This window comes from Phoenix dactylifera, chromosome 3 (assembly GCF_051530095.1).
Source record: "Phoenix dactylifera cultivar Ajwa chromosome 3, Ajwa_hap1_PhDact_Kaust_v1.1, whole genome shotgun sequence".
In the NCBI taxonomy this organism is placed as follows: Eukaryota; Viridiplantae; Streptophyta; class Magnoliopsida; order Arecales; family Arecaceae; genus Phoenix; species Phoenix dactylifera.
In genome coordinates this window covers 42703948-42723312 of record NC_143192.1, presented here as the reverse complement: position 1 = coordinate 42723312, position 19365 = coordinate 42703948, and the positions used below count along the sequence as shown (strand labels likewise).

Below are 19365 nucleotides of genomic sequence, written 5' to 3'. Positions count from 1 at the left end.
TTATTCCAAACATTATCCTGTATTTTGATCTGATATGCTCTGACCCCACTTTGGGGTATTTTGTTACTTACTTGGCTAGTGTAGCTTATTATTTTATTTTTTCTGTTTTTCAGATCCAGAGGTTTGATCGCACGGGATTGGGGAGTGCGTTAGATTTTTCGATGATTTTTCAGTTATTGGCATGTTAGTTAGCTTAGTTTGGACATTTGAATTATGTTAGCAAATGCTATTTTGAAATTTTATAAGACTGCTTTTGAACAACTTAAATATTTATGTCAGTTTTGAACATCTGTGATTACTTCGATATGTTCTGATGCCTTGCACGCCTGTGCGGCCCGCCGTGCGGGCGTGCGGCGTCTGCCGTGCCTCGCGCTCGGGGCGTGACACTCTTTGCCACCTAAACAAGAGAGACAGGGTTCAGTCAGTACTTACAGGTGTTGTCAACTCGAGAGTGGGGCAGATATAGGGTTGAAAAGGAAAGGAACTAGCTCCTCCTGGTTTTCTTTTAATAGAAAAATAACAAGTTAGCAATTACTATAAGCAATTTATAGCAAAAAATGATGATGTTGTATGTAGTTAGCTCTCCATAGGTGAGGAAGGTATAGGATAGAGAGAGAAAAGGATTAGCCCCTCCTAATCTTCTTTTATAGAAACAAAACAAGTTAACAACCATTATAAATTGTTTATAGCAAGAAATTATATGCAGAAAAAAGACATCTTCTATAAAAAAAAAGATATTAGTATTCTTATTGTATCACTATTTAATTTTCTCTCAAAAACTATCACCATTTATTCTCAGGAAATTAATTTTTCCAAATATTAGAGATTTTGATTAAAAAATATTTTACTTAGATAAATAATAAACATGCGAAATAACATTTTTTATTCTTGTTACATAACAGCCCATTTTAATAAAACAACATGAACCCATCAACCATGTTATTAAGAAAATGAGAGGAGATTGCACAACCACCTTCCTAACATAATAATACTGCATATACGATGATTGTTATTGGATAAAAAAAAACATTATGTCTGAATCTTATGATGAAAAAATAACCAGCGAGATTGTGATAATAGTCGTCTTCATTTAAAAAGAAAAAAAAAATCACCATTGAAATTTTTAAATGAAAGCTCACTATTTTAAGTCATGCAAAGTAGCATAGCTTGAGGATCGAATACCATAATTAGCAAAATAGTTGCATTTTAAAGTGATCATCCTGATAATATACCAATACAAACTGTTAAATCATCCAATTTAGTGGTTCTATTATGCATAAAAACATAATTAAATGCGAAAAATACCTTTAATTCTTAGGCTGACAACAATGGTATAATCGTTTCAACCTTAATATACCATATGATGCTTAGGTTCTCGCACTTAGGGAGCATTAGGTGTAAAATGTTCATGGTGTCATTTTTCTTTTCATGGTAATTTCCTTAGGTAGAGCCATGGAAGCTTGCTTTGCTGTAATTGGTAGGCCAAAAGGCTCCATTCATTCCTTTGCAGAAGACCTACAACAATATCACCGGCCTCTGTGGCTTTTTGTTGCCTGTAAGCTGTTCGAGATCAAACTTAGCCTAGCAATCAAAGGTAGAGCACTAATTCAAATTGTAAATAGATTTTCTCAAAAAATTGCAAAATAGATATAGTCAATACTGAGATAAATTGATATAAATGGATAACTCACTTCAAGTTTTCCTGCCTTTTATCTTAGTCTAGACAAACGGCGATCTTAGTTCATCTTGGTATTGACAAGATTACCGACATCGCAACTTTAAACAAATTGTTGTTTTTATCCTTTAAGATTTTCTTTTCATGATGGGACCACCGTCGATTATTTTATACGAAAAATAACACATAACAGACACCAGGGAAAGTATCCTTCTCGATTTAAATAGAAAGCCTAGCTTCTGTTGGAGGAAGGGTGCAACCTCTAGAATATAGCCCAGTTTGCTCGTCCGGCCACAACATTTATAAAATCATGGTATGATGGCCATAATTCTTCAATCTAGTCCCGTCAATGTAATACCCCAGAAAAAAAAAAAGGAAAGGGCGATGGGCCGGCCCGAAAAGACCGGGCCCATCCCCTTATTACGATCGTGCCCTAGGCACGATCGTGGAAGAAGGAGGGTGCAAAGGGGGCGGCAGCGGCGCTAGAGAGGGCGATCGCCGGAGGAGGCCGATCGTCGGGGGGAGTTTGAGCGCCGGGAAGGCGGCGGATCTCGTGAGCCGGCCGGTCAAAGAGGATAACGAGGATCCCCACCAAACGCACAAAGAGGCATCGGATCCGTGTGTTTACTCACGGATTTTTTCACCGATTCCTCGCCGGAAGGGTCGCCGGAGCATCCCGTCGAACTGAGGTAAGCCCCTTGCGCTTCATTGCTTGGTTTTTGGGTCGTGTGGGTGGGATTTGGCCGGCGGATCGTCGGAAAAGAGTCCGAAACAGGGTACCCCTGTTTCGGCTTCTCTCCTCCGGATTTTTTTTGCCGCCGCCGGCCGCCGGTTGGCTGAGATCCATGGCGGGAAGGGGGTTGATCGGATCTGTGTGAGGGTTGGAGATGAGTTCCTAGGGTTTGTTGTGGATGGGAAGTGGTGAACCGAGGTCTTCTCCTTGTGGTTCCACCTTCTTCCCCTCTTCCTCTCGTCGGTTGGTCGCCGGCCGGCGACGACGGAGAGGTGGCTGCCGTCGGGTGAAGGCCGAGCCACCATGTTCTTCCGTGGATGAAGGGGGAGGGGGAAGGGAGGAAAGAAGTCCATCTGTTGATGTTGGAGGGGGAGGAAAATCATGCATGTTCTTGGGAGGAAGAAGAAGAAGAAGAGATAGAAGAGGAGATCTCTTCTTCTCTCTTTCTCTTGGCCGGCCCCCATCGCCGGCGACTGCAACAGTGGCGGCCGGCGATGGTTCGGCCAGTGGTGTTGTCGGGTTGGGGAAGGAGAGGGCACAGCCACCATGGCTGTTGCCCTTGGATCAAAAAGAATTGAAGAAGGGAGATGTATTCCCAACCATGAAGAGAGAGGGATCATCCCTTTCTTTTGGTCTCTTCACCGGGACCGGCCATCGTCGCCGGCGTGGCAGCGGCCACGGCTGGTGACGACATAGGCCGGTGGTACAAGGGTGGGAGTCGGGCCACCCCGACTGTCCTAGATTTGGAGGGATTGAGATGTTTGAAAACCTGGTGATGGACCCCATAGTAGATATGAATTATGGTTTAGAATATTTAAATATTAAATAATTTAGTTGTGATTTATAATTGATGTTGTAGAGGAAGAGTTGGCGGTGCCAGGAGATTTTGATCAGGAGACTCAGCACCCCAGCGCATAGGTTGTGATTCGGATCCGTGTTTGAGTCAGTCTACAATCTCTGTAAGAATCCCTACATCTGAGCACTTTTATTTATGCATATATTGGATTTATCGTTGGATATATTTTATCAGTATGTTGCTATTTGTTTTCGAGCTTGTATGACACTATGAGGTGTGCATTTTGTTTATTATGAAAGTATTGAAATAATTAAATTGGGAAGGAATAACATATTTTTGAGAAATTATGAAAATATGTGACGTGATTGAAATGTGATTAAACATGTAAAACTAGACATGTAAAATGGGTTGGACTAACCTTGTCATGAGATAGCCTCTACGAGCTTATGCGTAGGATAGCTGCCACGAGCTTATGCGTGGGATAGCCTCTACGAGCTTATGTGTAGGATAGCCTCCACGGGCTTACGCGTGGGATAGCCTCTACGAGCTTATGCGTAGGATAGCCTCCACGGGCTTACGCGTGGGATAGCTGCCACGAGCTTATGCGTGGGATTTGTGCAGTCTTGGACTGGGTCATGATCTTGGTTAGTCCAAAGCCAGAAGTGAAAAGTCTGAAAACTTGGGAATCAGAGTAATACGGAAATGGATCACATAATGTGAAAAAGGATTTGTGTATATGTACTGATTATATACACTTGTTGTTTGTTGAGCTTTTGAAAAGATGAAATGACATTTATTTGATGTTTTGATTATTTTATTGTTATTACTGTGTGTGGCTGTTGGGATTCTTACTGGGCTGGAAAAGCTCATACTACATTTACTTTCTTTTTCAGAGGCACTGGATTTGTAGAGGCCATTGGGTAGGACGAGAAATAAGATCAGCATGGAGTTTGATTGCTGGATAGATAGAAGTTAATATATCTTTTATTTATGGATATTTGAAATTATGTAATAAATCAGTATATTTTAGTTGGATTTGATTGAATTACATTAATTTTTGATTTTGGCATTTATGGAATTATTAGAATTATTTGTTTATCTTAGGCCTTGCATGAACTTTAGGGCACTGCTCTAGGGCTCATGCGGCCGGTCGTGTACCGGATCTGGGTGATGGGTTCGGGGCGTGACAGTCAATCACTTGACCAAGAAAAGAACATAATAAATGAGTTTCTAAATGGACGATGTAACGCAATAGGAGCGCAAATTAACTTTCTTCTGGGGTCTTGGCAGACATCATTTAAATTTATGGTCAAGGAGTTGTTCATTTATGCGTTCTCTCATGCATGAATGCCGTTGGACTTCAAAATATTGCATATCAAAATCTCAAAGAAGTACCAGTACCACTATAAAGCTGCTAATCGAGACTACGCCATTGTGGGGTTATGTTCCTTCATCCACGGCAGAAAAATAGAACAGAAAGGAAATCTCATGTATAAAACCACCAATTTCAAATGCTGCCAACAAATCTAGCAAAGCCCTCGACTCTAACAAACCATAAGACATTTTACACAACATTTTCAAGAAAGACATTTCAGACGCAACACTCTGGTTCGTCTTATTATTCCTGTTTTTTCCTATCATCCCCACATATATTTGTCCGAACTAGAAGCGTTTATGCCGCCAAAACCGCCTTCCCGAAGTCAAAAGACTTTCAGTTGGTGGCAGCAGCATTCTGCCTGGCCCGAAGCATGTTGCCGAACTCGACCAGCTTGTCGACCTCCGGCATCAACTCCTTCACGGCATCGGCCGAACAGAAACGTGCTGCCCATCCCATCAAGAGAGGTGTCTTTTCCTTGTCTAGTAGTTTGATGCCGGCCATCTTTTCCGCTGCCTTGAGCCACCCACAGTAGCACCCAAACGCAATGTCAATGTAGCCAACACTTTCCCCGCCAAAGAAGTCCTTGCCTTTGGAGCATTTCTCGAAAGCCTCTTCCAACAACTGGAGTCCCGCAATCACTTGCTCTCTTGCTTCGGCCGTCTCTTCGTCATCAGCCTTTGCTGCTATGATTTTCATCAGAGCAGGGAACCACTGAGACGGAAGGTAACAACAGAAAAAAACATGGCTCGTTAGTCTTACATAATGAACTCAAGTTCTCTATTTCGCTTCATTGGGTTCATAGATGGTTAGGTTGCTTGGAGTAAGCCCAGTAAGAGTCAACTGCAATTGGGATGGGTAAAAGAACCGGGATACAAGCCCGAGTTAGATCAGACGCACACCTAAAGTTAGGAAATATGGGATGAGTGATAAAGTAATACCCAACCATCCTGACGTGCTTGACAGAGAGAGAGAAAAATGTCCCAACCGATTTATGTTTAGACACAACCCAACCAAGATAAAGGTGAAATCTATGTCTGGAAGTTAAAAACTACCCAAAAGCGAAATACTACTGAACGATCTGTAAGAAAGGCAGAGAAGTAATTCGGTATACCTTGTCATCTATGTAGACGGCCCAAAAGCGAGCAATGGCACGGTCATAGGGATCAGAGGGCAGGATGGAAGGTCCCGCTGCGGCCCAGACCTCGTCGATATACTGAACGATGATCATGGACTCGCAGATGGGCTTGCCGTTGTGGATGAGGACAGGCATCTTCTTGTAGACAGGGTTGGACCTAAGGAGGAGCTCGCTCTTAGTCCCCGGCACCTCCTCCAAGAACTCGTAGCCCACCCCCTTGAGGTTTAGAGCAATTCCTGCCCTCAACACAAATGGGCTCGCCCACAACCCCAACAACTTCAATTCCTGACCTCCTGCCATTCTCTCCGTATGTTCTCTCGAAAGTAGGAACGAAGGAAAATATTTGATAGTAGGTGTGGGTTAGAAGCTGCTTTAGATGTGAGTATATATAGAGGTGAAGGGAGCAGGTTTGGACAAGCGTCACCCGTGACGGGTTACTAAGATTTGGTAGGAGACTATTACGGGCAGTGTGTTCCTCCTCCTTGTGCTTGGAGCTCAAGTTGCAGGCTTGTAGCTTGGAGCTCAAGTTGTGAAGATGTTACATGGAGAACAAAGCTGATTTTTCTTTGTTGTAAAGTGAGTTTACCTATTATGGATACCGACAAAATTGCCTATCTATCGATGGAGTGAATAAAAAGGAGAAAGATACCTACTCAACAGTCAGGCTGGGCCGGATAAGGGCCTAGCTTAGCACTAGATATAATCAAAATTTGCTAAATCCAAATCCGATCTGACCCACCCTTCGGACCTACTTTTCCGACCCGAGCCTAGTACTTAGTCAAACTTCAGTTTCGGAGCAAATCTTGGGCTTTCTTGACTAAAGTAGGCTGTTGTCCAATTCCTGTTTACCTAAAAATACGCTAAACAGATCGTTGTTAGAACCGACAAACAAAGTTTAATTTAATTATACTCTTACCTTTTCTACTTGAAGATTAGTGGTTGTAAGAGGTCGATCCATAGAGAGACGATTGGAATTGCATAAAAATCAAAACATTCACTTGGATTCAAAATCGATTTTTGAATAACAAAAGAAAAACATTACGTCGGGGATGTTGACTGATTTTCTGGTCTACCAGAGAATCTTCTTTATTTAAAAATAATGAAAAGACAAGTACTTAGAAATCGAAGAGCATTTATAAATTTCATGAAATATTTAACTATTCAAAGGAAAACTTTGGCATGGATGAAAACAGTGCTTAAGAAGATTGAAGCCTGGAACCTAGATTGCATGAGAGAAAATTAAAAGATTGCATAAAAAGCGGAAATTAAACTGAACCTAGAACAAGGATTGCATGAAAGAGAAATGATAGATTTGATAAAAATAAATTGATTATAAAAATAAAATGAAGATTGGAAGTCTAATGCTTCCTCCTTCTACAAAATGAAACATAAAAAGAAAGGAAGAAAAACCACAAAACTTCCCTTTCTTCTCCTCCTCTATTTTTTTATTCTTTCTTTTCAAACCAAAATAGAGCCATGCTCTATTTCCTTTTTTTTTTTCGTTTCCCTCTCTTCTCTCCCAAACCGAGCACTCCTTCCCCTTTTGAAACCAGCCGACCACCCCTGTTTCTTTGGCCCAACCGAGCACTCCACCCTACTCCCTCAACAGAGCTCTTCCTCCCTTTATATATAGATCACCCCCATCCTTTGAAGCCGGCGATGAATCCATGGGGAACGGACGCACGATCCTTGGGGCGGACTGCACGCAAATGGCTGGATCAAGGGAGTTGGTTCGATGGGAGTTGGCCGCGGGATCAGCTAGGACGTTGATCCGAAAAGGAGGAAATGCGGGATGCTGTCGTGGGATGGGCGGACGCACGGGATGAGATGCGGAAAGCTTGGCATTCATTGCGTGATCTAGAAATTGCTTCGGATGCTGAAATGGAAGGAGCTTTACTGGGAGGAGGCGATCGTTTTTTTCATTTCCTGGCTGGTCGCAGGATGTCCGGACGCGGAGGCTGCAGTGGCGGGATCGCTGGGGCTCGTGGAAGAAGCGAACTCGGAGGCTTGAATGAAGCGTGCGATGCTGGGAGCTGACTCGGAACGGATGCGGAGGCTGCAGTGGGAGGAAGAAGAAGAACAGTGAACATAGTATATTTTTCGTAACACTGTTCATATGAACAGTGTTTTCACGTAACACTGTTGATATGAACAGTGTCATCTCGGAATACTGTTCATATGAGCAGTGATTTCAACATGAATAGTAATTTCAGGAATGAATAGTATTTTCAGCTATTCTTCATGGGATTTGAGGTTAAAAAGTTCTTTTTCTTTATGATGAAGTGAGAGTGGGAATCTCTATTCTGAAAGAGTGCGAGTGCTAATCCGGAAAGGAGGGAACGCGAGGATCACTGGAAGATCGCACGCGGGCTCGGATGTTTGGGTGCAAATGTGCTCGATCAGATCATGGCAGGATTGGGCCCGCGCGGTTTGGGGCCATGATGCATCCCTCTAAACCCTACCAATTGCGCATTTAAACTTTAATTTATACTAACCTATGCCAAACAAAAATATAATATTAACTTAGTGATTTTATTATTATATGTTAGCAGTAATACTAATTTAAGCAGCGTCTAGATCGCACTTTTGTGCTCTCATCACACCCCCCAACTAGCTTATTGCTAGTCTCTAGCAATTAACGAGCAAATGATAAAATGAGGGCACAAAAGATGTAGTCTAACCCATGACTTTTTATTGAAGCTAAGTACATAAAACTGAGATACGTACCCACTTTTGTAGAGCATCACGATTGCACTTAGCACGTGCAACAAGCCTTTAAACCCCTAGATTACCCTAGTGGATGAGTGTTGTCTTGTGAGAGTTTGCAGTGAAGTTACCCACAAACTTCATCAGTCAGGAATTTTCAATTTTTAACTCGAAATTTGAACAAGTATTACTGTATGAAACTAGAATTGCAAGGACAATAGAAACTTGTTGCTATCATATTTAAGCAGACTCTAACTCAAGTTTCATTACACCCCATCTACCTGCTAACAAGTCAAGAATGTAGTGAGGTGCAAGATAGTATCATATAAATGAGTGGCTTTCACTTACTTCCAACATGATCACTCTAATTTTCAAGACTTTCTAGAGTTAAATGGTAATGAACACCCCAGATTTATTTATTTATTTATTTATTTTAATCAGACTGAATGCTAAGAAGAATGACTTGTGCAATATCTAGCGTTATTAAGCTTTCTAGCTAACCCATGTAGCGAGTGTTAGGCCAATGACTCCCGATCCAGATGGCTCAGAGCACTAGGTGTAAAGACACACTAACAGGCTTAATAACTCAAGTCAACTAGGCTCCAAAGCCAAATTAGTCACTCAGAGTTTAATCTCAGCCATCCTCACCTTTTTACGCGAACACTCGCTGCTTGCCAAGCAAGAGGCCCGGTTACTCAGTGAGAAGACTTACGATAAACTCATTTTATTTAATTTATTTTTTATTTTATTTTATTATTATTTTTTATCAATATTTTTTTTTGGTGTTCATCACACATATAACTTTAAATTATTTAGAAGATTAAAAGAATTCATATTAGTTGCAAGTTTACATACCCCACTATTCATGTGCTTACGTGTAGGTGCTAAATCATCTTCTATCATGTTAGCAAGAGACAGGTGGGACGAAAACTCAAGCTAGAACTGCTATTATATTCCTTAACTCAAAGCTATTGTCAAAGCAATTTCTAGTTTATACAGCTAAAAAGATTAGAATTTGAGTTAGAAATTTGAAAACCCCTCTTCTTTTTTTTTTTTGAAAAATCAAAAATACTCTCACCCCCATACCTAAATCTAACATTGTCCTCAATGTTAAAGAAAATTTAAAGCAGTAATAGGACAGAGGAGAAGTTACCTGATATGGGTAGGTAAATTGATAATTGGGGCAAAAACCCCCAAACCTGCATGTTAGTAATTTATTGAAATTTTTTATTTATTTTTTATAATATTTACATGTTGGGTTGGCTCCCAAGAGCGCTAAGTTTTATGTCTTCAGCCAGACAAAATGTAGATTCATTTTTTTTCAACCATTATCTAATAATGGTTTTGGAAGAGTCCGAGGAAGAACAGTCGGCTAATAATGATCTATGCTCATAAGGAGAACAGAATTAGGGAGCGCATGCTCGACCCCTTCCTCGGAATGGGCAAGGTAAGCCTCTAAAGGGTCCTTACTATAAGTTTGTAGAAAAATCTCCTGAACCAGACTTTCAATCATGTCAACTTCATTGATTTCTTCATCGCTTGGTGATTGTTTACTTATGTTGAAGATATTAAGCTCGACTTTCATGTTACCAAAAGATAACTTCAGCATGCCATTTCGACAATTTATCACAGCATTTGCTGTGGCTAAGAAAGGTCTACCTAAAATTATAGGTGTGTAACTGTCTGGATGTATTATAAGTTCGGTCTCAAAGATAACGAAGTCCACAGGATAGTAAAACTGGTTTACCTTCACTATTACATCCTCTACAATCTGTTAGAAGTATGCCCTAGAAGCCAACGTGGCTGACGCATATTTGTAATCTGGGGCATAAATTTGTAATTTTACACTTATTAATAAATAAGATTGGGCAATTTATTTTTCATTCATGTTTGTATGTGTCCATGAATCGTCCAAGAAATTGCTTCGGATGCTGAAATGGAAGGAGCTTTACTGGAAGAAGCGGACTCGGAGGCTTGAATGAAGCGTGGGATGCTGGGAGCTGACTCGGAATGGACGCGGAGGCTGCAGTGGGAGGAAGAAGAAGAACAGTGAACATAGTATATTTTTCGTAACACAGTTCATATGAACAGTGTTTTCACGTAACACTGTTCATATGAACAGTTTCATATCGGAATACTGTTCATATGAATAGTGATTTCAACATGAATAGTAATTTCAGGAATAAATAGTATTTTCAGCTATTCTTCATGGGATGGAAGGTTAAAAAGTTCTTTTTCTTTGTGATGAAGTGAGAGTGGGAATCTCTATTCCGAAAGAGTGCGGGTGCTAATCCGGAAAGGATGGAACGCGAGGATCACTGGAAGATCGCACGCGGGCTCGGATGTTTGGGTGCAAATGTGCTCAATCAGATCATGGCAGGATCGGGCCCGCGCGGTTTGGGGCCATGATACATCCCTCTAAACCCTACCAATTGCGCATTTAAACTTTAATTTATACTAATCTGTACCAAACAAAAATATAATATTAACTTAGTGATTTTATCGTTATATATTAGCAGTAATACTAATTTAAGTAGCGTGTAGATCGCACTTTTGTGCTCTCATCATAGGCTGCATATATCAGCGAACTCAAAAGCCCTCCATCAGTATTGCTTAGGAGTAAGATAACTCTTGCCGATCGCATATTTTTTTGGGTAAAGCCCTAGAGAATATACAAAGCCTAAAAATATATTTCAATCTCAACATTATTGAACAATAATGATCTCAATTCACAATAATTAACAAAGCTGGTACAATAATGGTACTAGACGAATTATTGGGAGACAAAAATAAGATAAAATGAAATGTAGACAGAAGCATACATATAGATGTAGAGGTCTAGCAGATCATGTCAAGCTAGCAGAGCTCATTACGCTAATGGAAACTCCTCAGGGAGCAAGCTTTCCCCCTGAATAAAACAGAGTAGTGCTTTTTGCAGGGTCGCATATATGGCTGCTAGAACCATGCTCAATTCTTTTTTTCAAAAACCTTGCTGTATCCTATCAACGTATCGACCTGTGGCATAATATTGACCACGGCATCGTTGGAGCAGAAAAGCTCCGCCCATCCAACCAAAAGAGGTAACTTTTCTCCGTCAAAAAATTTGATGCCGAACATCTTCTCAACTGCCTTCAACCACCCCAACCAGCTACCAAAGGCGATATCGATGTAGCCAATAGTCTCCCCGCCGAAGAAGCTTTTCCCTCTGCAACATTTTGTGAAAGCATCTTCCAGCAGTTGGACGGTGGTGAATATTTGTTCCATTGCTTGTTCCTTGCTCCCTTCAAGCAATCCTAACAAGATCCGGACAGCCGATGGAAGCTATGACAAAGCAAGAAACATGAAAAATAATATATTTATTTGTATCCACCATAGTAATAAAATACGTTTTGTTGGTCAGATTTAAAAACTTTACTACAAAATCTTTGAATATCCTGTAAAATTGCTAATCCGGACTCCTTGCTATCTATGTGAGCATATATCCATTCACCTATTGCACCAAAACTAGGATAGAAAGAAAATCCACACAATTCCGCCCAAAAGTAACAGCAAAGGAAAACCTACATGTGACTATGAACTTGCACGGCATGCTGTCAGATGAAGCAGGCAAATTTCTTGGCTTTTCGTAAAAACTACAAAATTAGCTTTGATCGGTTGTACCTTGTCGTCGACGTATGCAGCCCAGAAGCGAGCGATGGCGCGCTCATAGGGGTCGGCGGGGAGGATGGAAGGCCCTGCACTGGCCCATACCTCGTCGACGTACTCGACGATGATCATGGACTCGCAAATGGGCTTGCCATTGTGGATGAGGACGGGGATCTTCTTGTAGACGGGATTGGACTTGAGGAGGATCTCGCTCTTTTTCCCGAACTCCTCTTGCAAGGACTCGTAGCCCACCCCCTTGAGGTGGAGGGCGATCCCCACCCTGACCACAAAGGGACTTCCCCATCTACCCACCAACTTCACCTCCTCTCCAGCTTCTGCCATTCTCTCCAAAATCATGCGATTGCGGGCCTCATCTGATCTAGCCGTATAGACGAGATGGAGTGCAACAGGTCGAGTATTTTCTAAATTGGCGGCGAAAGTTTCGAGTATCTGATGGCTAATGGGCTCGTGCTGCCAAAAAGGTCAAAGCTGCTGCCCTCGGTTTTTGATGGGAATGCACTTGGGGAGCTGATAGCAAGTTTTTGGCCTCCTTTGGCAGGACTTCCAAGACTACGTAAGCGCTGAGGTCAAGGCTCTGGCTACTTAATTTTCCTGGCTTCCTTCAGGTCCTTCTTCTGCGTTAGTGGTGCCGCCCAAGGCCAATTTGTTCTCCCAACGACCGTGGACCGAGTTCGGGGTACCATGCACAAAAGCAGAAAAAGAATAGAAGAACAAAAGAAAAGGGTTTACTGCGATGTTATCGTCTGGGGGTGATGTCTGATGGCAACGAAGTTCTCATTAAAAAAATATATTTTGTATGTAAAATGAAAGGTTTTTCAAAGTGTGCAAAATAAATTATCTAAACTGGGCTATACTCCTATGTATAAAGAATTATATCTTCCCTTCATCCATTGTTTTGATTTATTCCACCAGCTGAATCATATTAATCCTTGATTTTTGATTTAGAGGGTTGGATTACTTTACGCCCTCATGAAATAAGGCAATTACCTATAATGATATTTTTACAATTAGAGAAATAAACAGTCACCTCTTTTAGCTATATATATTGATTGAACTAATCCCTATGAGGGTGTTTAGCATGGGGTGATGGTCCCAAGATCAAGAATGATGTAGGTAGAGATGACAGGAACACAATACTTGGTTGCACTCCAGTGATCCTACGTGGCAATTGCAATTCCAAATTACCCTCACTTCTAAAATCACCCTCCAATCCGGCAATCTTAAACCCATCCTTGAGGCATTCTATGGGCATCGTAAGGTAGTGACCTTGGGATGAAATGTAGGGACAAAAATATCCCTCAATCTAGCAAAAAAATTAGAATATCGATACACCATTAATATAGTATATTAGTATATTATATTATATATTATATTATATTATATTATATGTTATAACATATTATTAATCATATTGTTATTCAATTATATTTTTATAATTGTATTAGAGAAATATTATTGCACTATATATTTATATTATGAAATTATTTAATATATTACTTCTATTTACCTTAGTTTTCTAATCAAAACAAATATTAGTATTGAAATATTAATATAATATAAGTACAAATTAAAAAAAATCTATAATAATAATTAATATATTTTTATAGAATCTATATATTTCCTATCAAAATTATAATTGGATTGTCCAAACAATTCTGCATATAAATTACGTGGACCTGCTGCTAGCCATACGTGTGCGTTTTTCTATGATTTATTTTAAAATTTTTATTTATTGTTGCAAAATATATAGTGTACATATATATATATATATGTATATTAGGATAATTTTGATATTAAATGATCAATGATCTTAAATTTCTATGGCATAACAAACAGATTACTCATGGATAACTTAGATCTTTAATCACTAGAATATAATATATCAAATTTTAGATCATCAAGGATCAAATTACTCCAGAACAAAGATTCACCACTGACCTTGGATTCCGGATAGCCTTTTACAATAAGGCCCTTGGTCATTAGAAATTAATCCATGAATTTTTGTTTGTGCTTAAGGAAATGCAACAGACACAAATATAACTGATAAGTATCAACAAGCATAATTCAAATTGCCAGCAGAAACAGAAAAGCCATATTCCTTAACCCCTAACAAATATTTTAAATTAATCCGTATCACAAATAGTTACAGTTTCACATAATTTTTTAAGAGTATTAATGTAAAAAAGTACTCAAGTTACGATATATATATATATATAGCCGCTTGTTTGGTCCAACTAGTCTAGAGATATATGCTCAAGCTAGAAACGATGGCTGGACTCGAGCAGGAGCTTGCTCTTGGTCTCAGGCACCTCCTCCAAGAATTTGTAGCCCACCCGCTTGACATTGAGAGCAATGCTCACCCTCACCACAAAAGGGACTATAGCATGGGCCCAACAATTTCACCTCGTCCCCTTTGTTGCCGTTTTTTCTGGAGGATAGAACTTTTTATGGATGAAGAGAGGAGAACTTCTCTTGCGATAATTTAAGAAGTTGTTTTGGATGTGGTCTTTGTCATGCCCCAAACTCAACACTCAGGTCGGTTACATGATATGGCGGTATACTTTTTTGGGTAAAGTCCTAAAGAATATACAAAGTCTAAAAATATATTTCAACCTCAATATTATTGGACAATAATGACCTCAATTCAAAACAATTAACAAAACTAGTGATACCAGAAGCATGCATATAGATGTAAAGGCCTAACAGATCATGTCAAGCTAGCAGAGCTCAATATGCTAGTGAAACTCTCTTTTTTTTTTTTTGAAAGAATTGGAGGAAGCGAAGAGCTCCCCTGTTTGAGAAAAATTAATGGCGCGCGGCCCGAGACACGCATCTCGGGTGCGCGCCTGCAGGTGCTTTCCGCGGGCTGGTCGGGTCCGCGGAGGTCGCGGACGCATCCCGGCGCCCGTAGGCATCCTCCGCGGGCTGGCCGCGTTCGTGGAAGGCGCCCTTGATGCCTTTTTGGGCCAACGTCAAAAAGGCTATATAAATCCTCCTTTTCATTCTATTTTGCGATGGAAAAAAAAAGAAAAGAAATTCTGAAAAAATTCTGAAAAAAAATACTTCTCTTCCTCCTCTTGGCCATTTTCTGATTTTATTTTTTGCACCATCATTCAGCGAAGTTCTTTTCTTCTTTTTATTTCTTTCTTTGTTGGATCTGCAAATCTGATCGGATTAAAGTTGATTTCTTCCGAGACGTACTGAAGAAGAAGTTTTGGATCGTCGTATCTCGAAGAAGGATTGCCAGGAGACTCATATATGGAGGCAAATACTTCTTTGGGACAACGTCTACGCGCTTCGACCTTCCTGCATTCTGGCTATCTTGTTTTACTTTTATTTCAAATTTAATATTAGTAGATCAAAAGCATTTATAATTTATGATTTAAATTTATTACATGTTCCGTAGAATAGATTTCTTTTGTACTAAATAGCAATCTTTTGATTCCGGATATATATATATATATATATATATATATATATATATATATATATATATATATATATATATATATATATATATATACTCATATTATTACTTTTAAGATTTTTCTATTAATTGTAATTATAATTTTATTTATTTATTTAGGTGATATATTGCTGACGCCCCCAGCAACATCAAAAGAGCAGAGATTACAATGGAACAGAGATAACATGTTGCGGTGCCACAGAACCACCAAAAACAGAGGTGAACAAAATGAAAGCAACAGGTTACAACCAAGAACAGAGGAGAACAAGAAGTTGCAGAGATATAAACTCAATAGAATAGGGCCAAGAAGATCCCGCAGTAATTGGTAGCTGTCTTTGTTTTCCTCAGGGCTCAAGCTTTCCCACTGAATAAAACAGAGTAGTGCTTTCTGCAGGGTCGCATATACGGCTGCTAGAACCATGCTCAATTCTTTTTTTCAAAAGCCTTGCTGTATTCTATCAACATATCGACCTGTGGCATAATAACGACCACGGCATCGTTGGACCAGAAACGCTCCGCCCATCCAAACAAAAGAGGTAACTTTTCTCCGTCAAAAAATTTGATGCCGAACATCTTCTCAACTGCCTTTAGCCACCCCAACCAGCTACCAAAGGCGATATCGATGTAGCCAATAGTCTCCCCGCCGAAGAATTTTTTCCCTTTGCAACATTTCGTGAAAGCATCTTCCAGCAGTTGGACGGTGGTGAATATTTGTTCTATTGCTTGTTCCTTGCTCCCTTCAAGCGCTCCTATCAAGATCCGGACTGCCGATGGAAGCTATGACAAAGCAAGAAACATGAAAAATAATATATTTATTTGCATCCACTATACTAATAAATTACGTTTTGTTGGTCAGATTTAAAAACTTTACTACAAAATCTTTGAATATCCTGTAAAATTGCTAATCCGGACTCCTTACTATCTACGAGAGCATATATCCAGTCACCCAATTTCGCCCAAAATAAACAGCACGGCATGCTGTCAAATGAAGCTGGCAAATTTCTTGGCTTTTCGTAAAAACTACAAATTTGGCTTGGATCAGTTGTACCTTGTCGTCGATGTATGCAGCCCAGAAGCGAGAGATCGCGCGCTTATAGGGGTCGGCGGGTGTAAGGCCCGCATGTGGTTTGAGCCGGCCTCCAAGCGAGGCAGCCCAACACATGAGAAACCGGGGAGGGAGACTCCCGATTGGCTCCCTCCCCTGTTTTCAAACTCTTCTCCCCTCCTTCCGAATCCATCGGAGGGGAGGTTATAGGGTGATAAAACCCTACCAAATCAGGGAGATTTCCTCCCTTTCTTTCCCTAGGGCATCAACCGAGGGCCCTTCCACATACAAAAAAAAAAAAAAAAAGAGAAGGGAGATTGGAGTTCTACCTTGCCGCGGGAGGGATCGGACCGTTCGCCGTCGATCCGGTCCGGAGAACCTCGCCGGGGGCAAGGTGAGCACCTTCTCCTCCTCCTCCATCATTTTTGGCCATTACCTTTTTGGGAATGTAGCCAGGAAGTCGCCGGATTGAAGGAGAAGCCGAGCCCTGTTCGGCCTTCTTCTCTCTCTCGTTCCGACCGGCCGTCGCCGGGCGTGGCACCGCCGGCACCGCCACAGGCCGACGACCGTGGGGCGTCGCCGGCCGCGGGCCACCTGCTGCCGAACCCTCTTCTCCCCTTTTCGTCGGGAAGAAGGAAGAAGAGAGAAAGAGAAAGGGGCTTCCCATTCCTTTTCTCTTATTATATTTCCTTCTCTCTCTAGTTTATCTCTAGGTTGGGTTCTCTCTCTCTAAACTTAGATCCGGAGAGATTAGTGTTTTGATGGTTCTGGGTTGTCATTTATCCTGAGTAAATTTTAATATTTACTTGATTATGTAGCAGAACAATCTAATTGCACGAGAGGACGCTGAGCGGAGTCCTGCGCATCCCAATTCCTAGATCGCCGTAAGGACGGGTGATTAGTCTGTCTGAGTTTGTCAATAAAGGGTAAGAATCCTTGTACGCCAATCCTGCATGATATAAATATTTTTACATCATATATGTTTGATATGCTATGATCCAGACAAAGCAAAATAGTTTTATATTTTATTATATTTTGATCGTGTTAGTTTGTGATTGGTAGTGTGATGGATGCATGTATGTGTATATCTTATACCTACATAATTGAATTTATGAATGTGGTGGTATGGACTAACCATGTTATATTGGTTGCCCTGTCACGGGCCGGAAATGTGACCATGGTTAGTCTAGGTCGAATATAAGATGGAAAAAGGAATTGATGTGTGTATGTGAATTGGTTAAATGAGTAGGAACTTTGGGCTTATTTCGTTAGTATTGATTGCCCCATCACAGGCTGGAAATGTGATATTATCGATTGCCCCGTCATAGGCTGGAAATGTGATACTATCGATTGCCCTGTCACAGGCTGGAAATGTGATACCATCGACTGCCCCATCACAGGCTGGAAATGTGATACTATCGATTGCCCCGTCACGGGCCGGAAACGTGACCGAGATGTAGCCCAAAGTCGGAAAGATAATTGATCCGGATCAAGTTAATTTAGAATGAAAAGAAAAAGCATTGAAAACAGTAATGAAGATTTATGAGCTATCATATGCTATATTATTCCTGTGTGACTGGACTTTCATTGATGTTGATGTACATACTTATATTGATTTTGAGTCTTTTGGAAACTGGTTATGATTTCATGAAATGTGCATCGATTTGTCGTGATTTTCAAATCTATATTATTATTGTATTGGTGTGGATGTGTAGGGATTCTTACTGGGCTATAAAGCTCACCCCCTCTTCTTCTTTTTTTTTCTTTACCAGAGTTGCAGGATGCATAGATTTGGATGGGATGGGCGCAGAGTGCAAGTACCAGAGTCATTAGTTAGTTAGTTTGTTTATCCTTCTTTGATGTTGATGAACCTTTGAAGATCTTGTAATTGAACTAATTTGTTTATTTGGACATGTCGAATTTGTCTATTTGAATTATCAATTTCTTGCGGATTTATTGAAATTTTTGTTAATCATAGGCCTTGCATGATCTTTCAGGCACTACTCTAGGGCTCATGCGGTCGGTCGCGTACCGGACCCGGGTGCTGGGTTCATAGCGTGACAGCGGGGAGGATGGAAGGCCCTGCACTGGCCCATATATACCTCATCGACGTACTCAACAATGTGCATGGACTCGCAAATGGGCTTGCCATTGTGGATGAGGACGGGGATCTTCTTGTAGACAGGGTTAGACTTGAGGAGCAGCTCGCTCTTTTTCCCGTGCTGCTCTTGCAAGTACTCGTAGCCCACCCCCTTGAGGTGGAGGGCGATCCGCACCCTGAGCACAAAGGGGCTTGCCCATCCACCCACCAACTTCACCTCCTCTCCAGCTGCTGCCATTCTCTCCAAAATCATGCGATTGCAACCTCATCTGATCTATAGACTATATAGACGAGAAGGAGAGCAACAGGTGGCTGATGGGCTCGTGCTGCCAAAAAGGTCAAAGCCGCTGCCCTCGGTTTTTGAAGGGAATGCACTTGGGGAGCTGATGACAAGTTTTTGGCCTCTATTGGCAGGACTTCTTAGACTACGTAAGCGCTGAGGTCAAGGCTCTGGCTGCTTAATTTTCCTAGCTTCCTTCAGGTCCTTGTTCTGCGTTACTGGTGGCGTCCAAAGCCAATTTGTTCTCCCAACGACCGTGGACCGAGTTCGGGGTACCATGCACAAAAGCAGAAAAAGAATGGAAGAGCAAAAGAAAAGGGTACTGCGATGTTATTGTCTGGGGGTGATGTCTGATGGCAGCGAAGTTCTCATTAAAAAAATATA

General features: G+C 41.0%; 2 protein-coding genes and 1 pseudogene across 2 annotated transcripts; all 3 read right to left on the bottom strand.

Annotated features, from left to right (window-relative positions):
* Positions 1–4670: 4670 nt before the first annotated feature.
* Positions 4671–6094, bottom strand: LOC103697452 (glutathione S-transferase U18-like). The gene is made up of 2 exons (XM_089929696.1): positions 5694–6094; positions 4671–5293 (listed from the first exon to the last, which is right to left on the bottom strand). The coding sequence occupies exons 1-2, from the start codon at positions 6015–6017 to the stop codon at positions 4916–4918; spliced, it is 702 nt and encodes a 233-aa protein (XP_089785822.1). The 5' UTR covers positions 6018–6094; the 3' UTR covers positions 4671–4915.
* Positions 6095–11128: 5034 nt separating this feature from the next.
* On the bottom strand, positions 11129–12574 carry LOC103697453 (glutathione S-transferase U18-like). Its single transcript, XM_008779307.6, has 2 exons — positions 12084–12574; positions 11129–11744 (listed from the first exon to the last, which is right to left on the bottom strand). The coding sequence occupies exons 1-2, from the start codon at positions 12423–12425 to the stop codon at positions 11391–11393; spliced, it is 696 nt and encodes a 231-aa protein (XP_008777529.1). The 5' UTR covers positions 12426–12574; the 3' UTR covers positions 11129–11390.
* A 3059-nt stretch (positions 12575–15633) lies between these two features.
* Positions 15634–18954, bottom strand: LOC103697454 (glutathione S-transferase U18 pseudogene; annotated as a pseudogene).
* Between the last annotated feature and the right edge of the window lie 411 nt (positions 18955–19365).

What these genes read in the sequence shown, in the direction of transcription:
- LOC103697452 (XM_089929696.1), bottom strand. Translation starts at nt 6,017, where the DNA reads ATGGCAGGAGGTCAGGAATTGAAGTTGTTGGGGTTGTGGGCGAGCCCA. An exon ending in CCGTCTACATAGATGACAAG is followed by an intron (nt 5,294 to 5,693) that starts GTATACCGAATT and finishes CTTCCGTCTCAG; the next exon opens with TGGTTCCCTGCTCTGATGAA.
- LOC103697453 (XM_008779307.6), bottom strand. Translation starts at nt 12,425, where the DNA reads ATGATTTTGGAGAGAATGGCAGAAGCTGGAGAGGAGGTGAAGTTGGTG. An exon ending in CTGCATACGTCGACGACAAG is followed by an intron (nt 11,745 to 12,083) that starts GTACAACCGATC and finishes GCTTTGTCATAG; the next exon opens with CTTCCATCGGCTGTCCGGAT.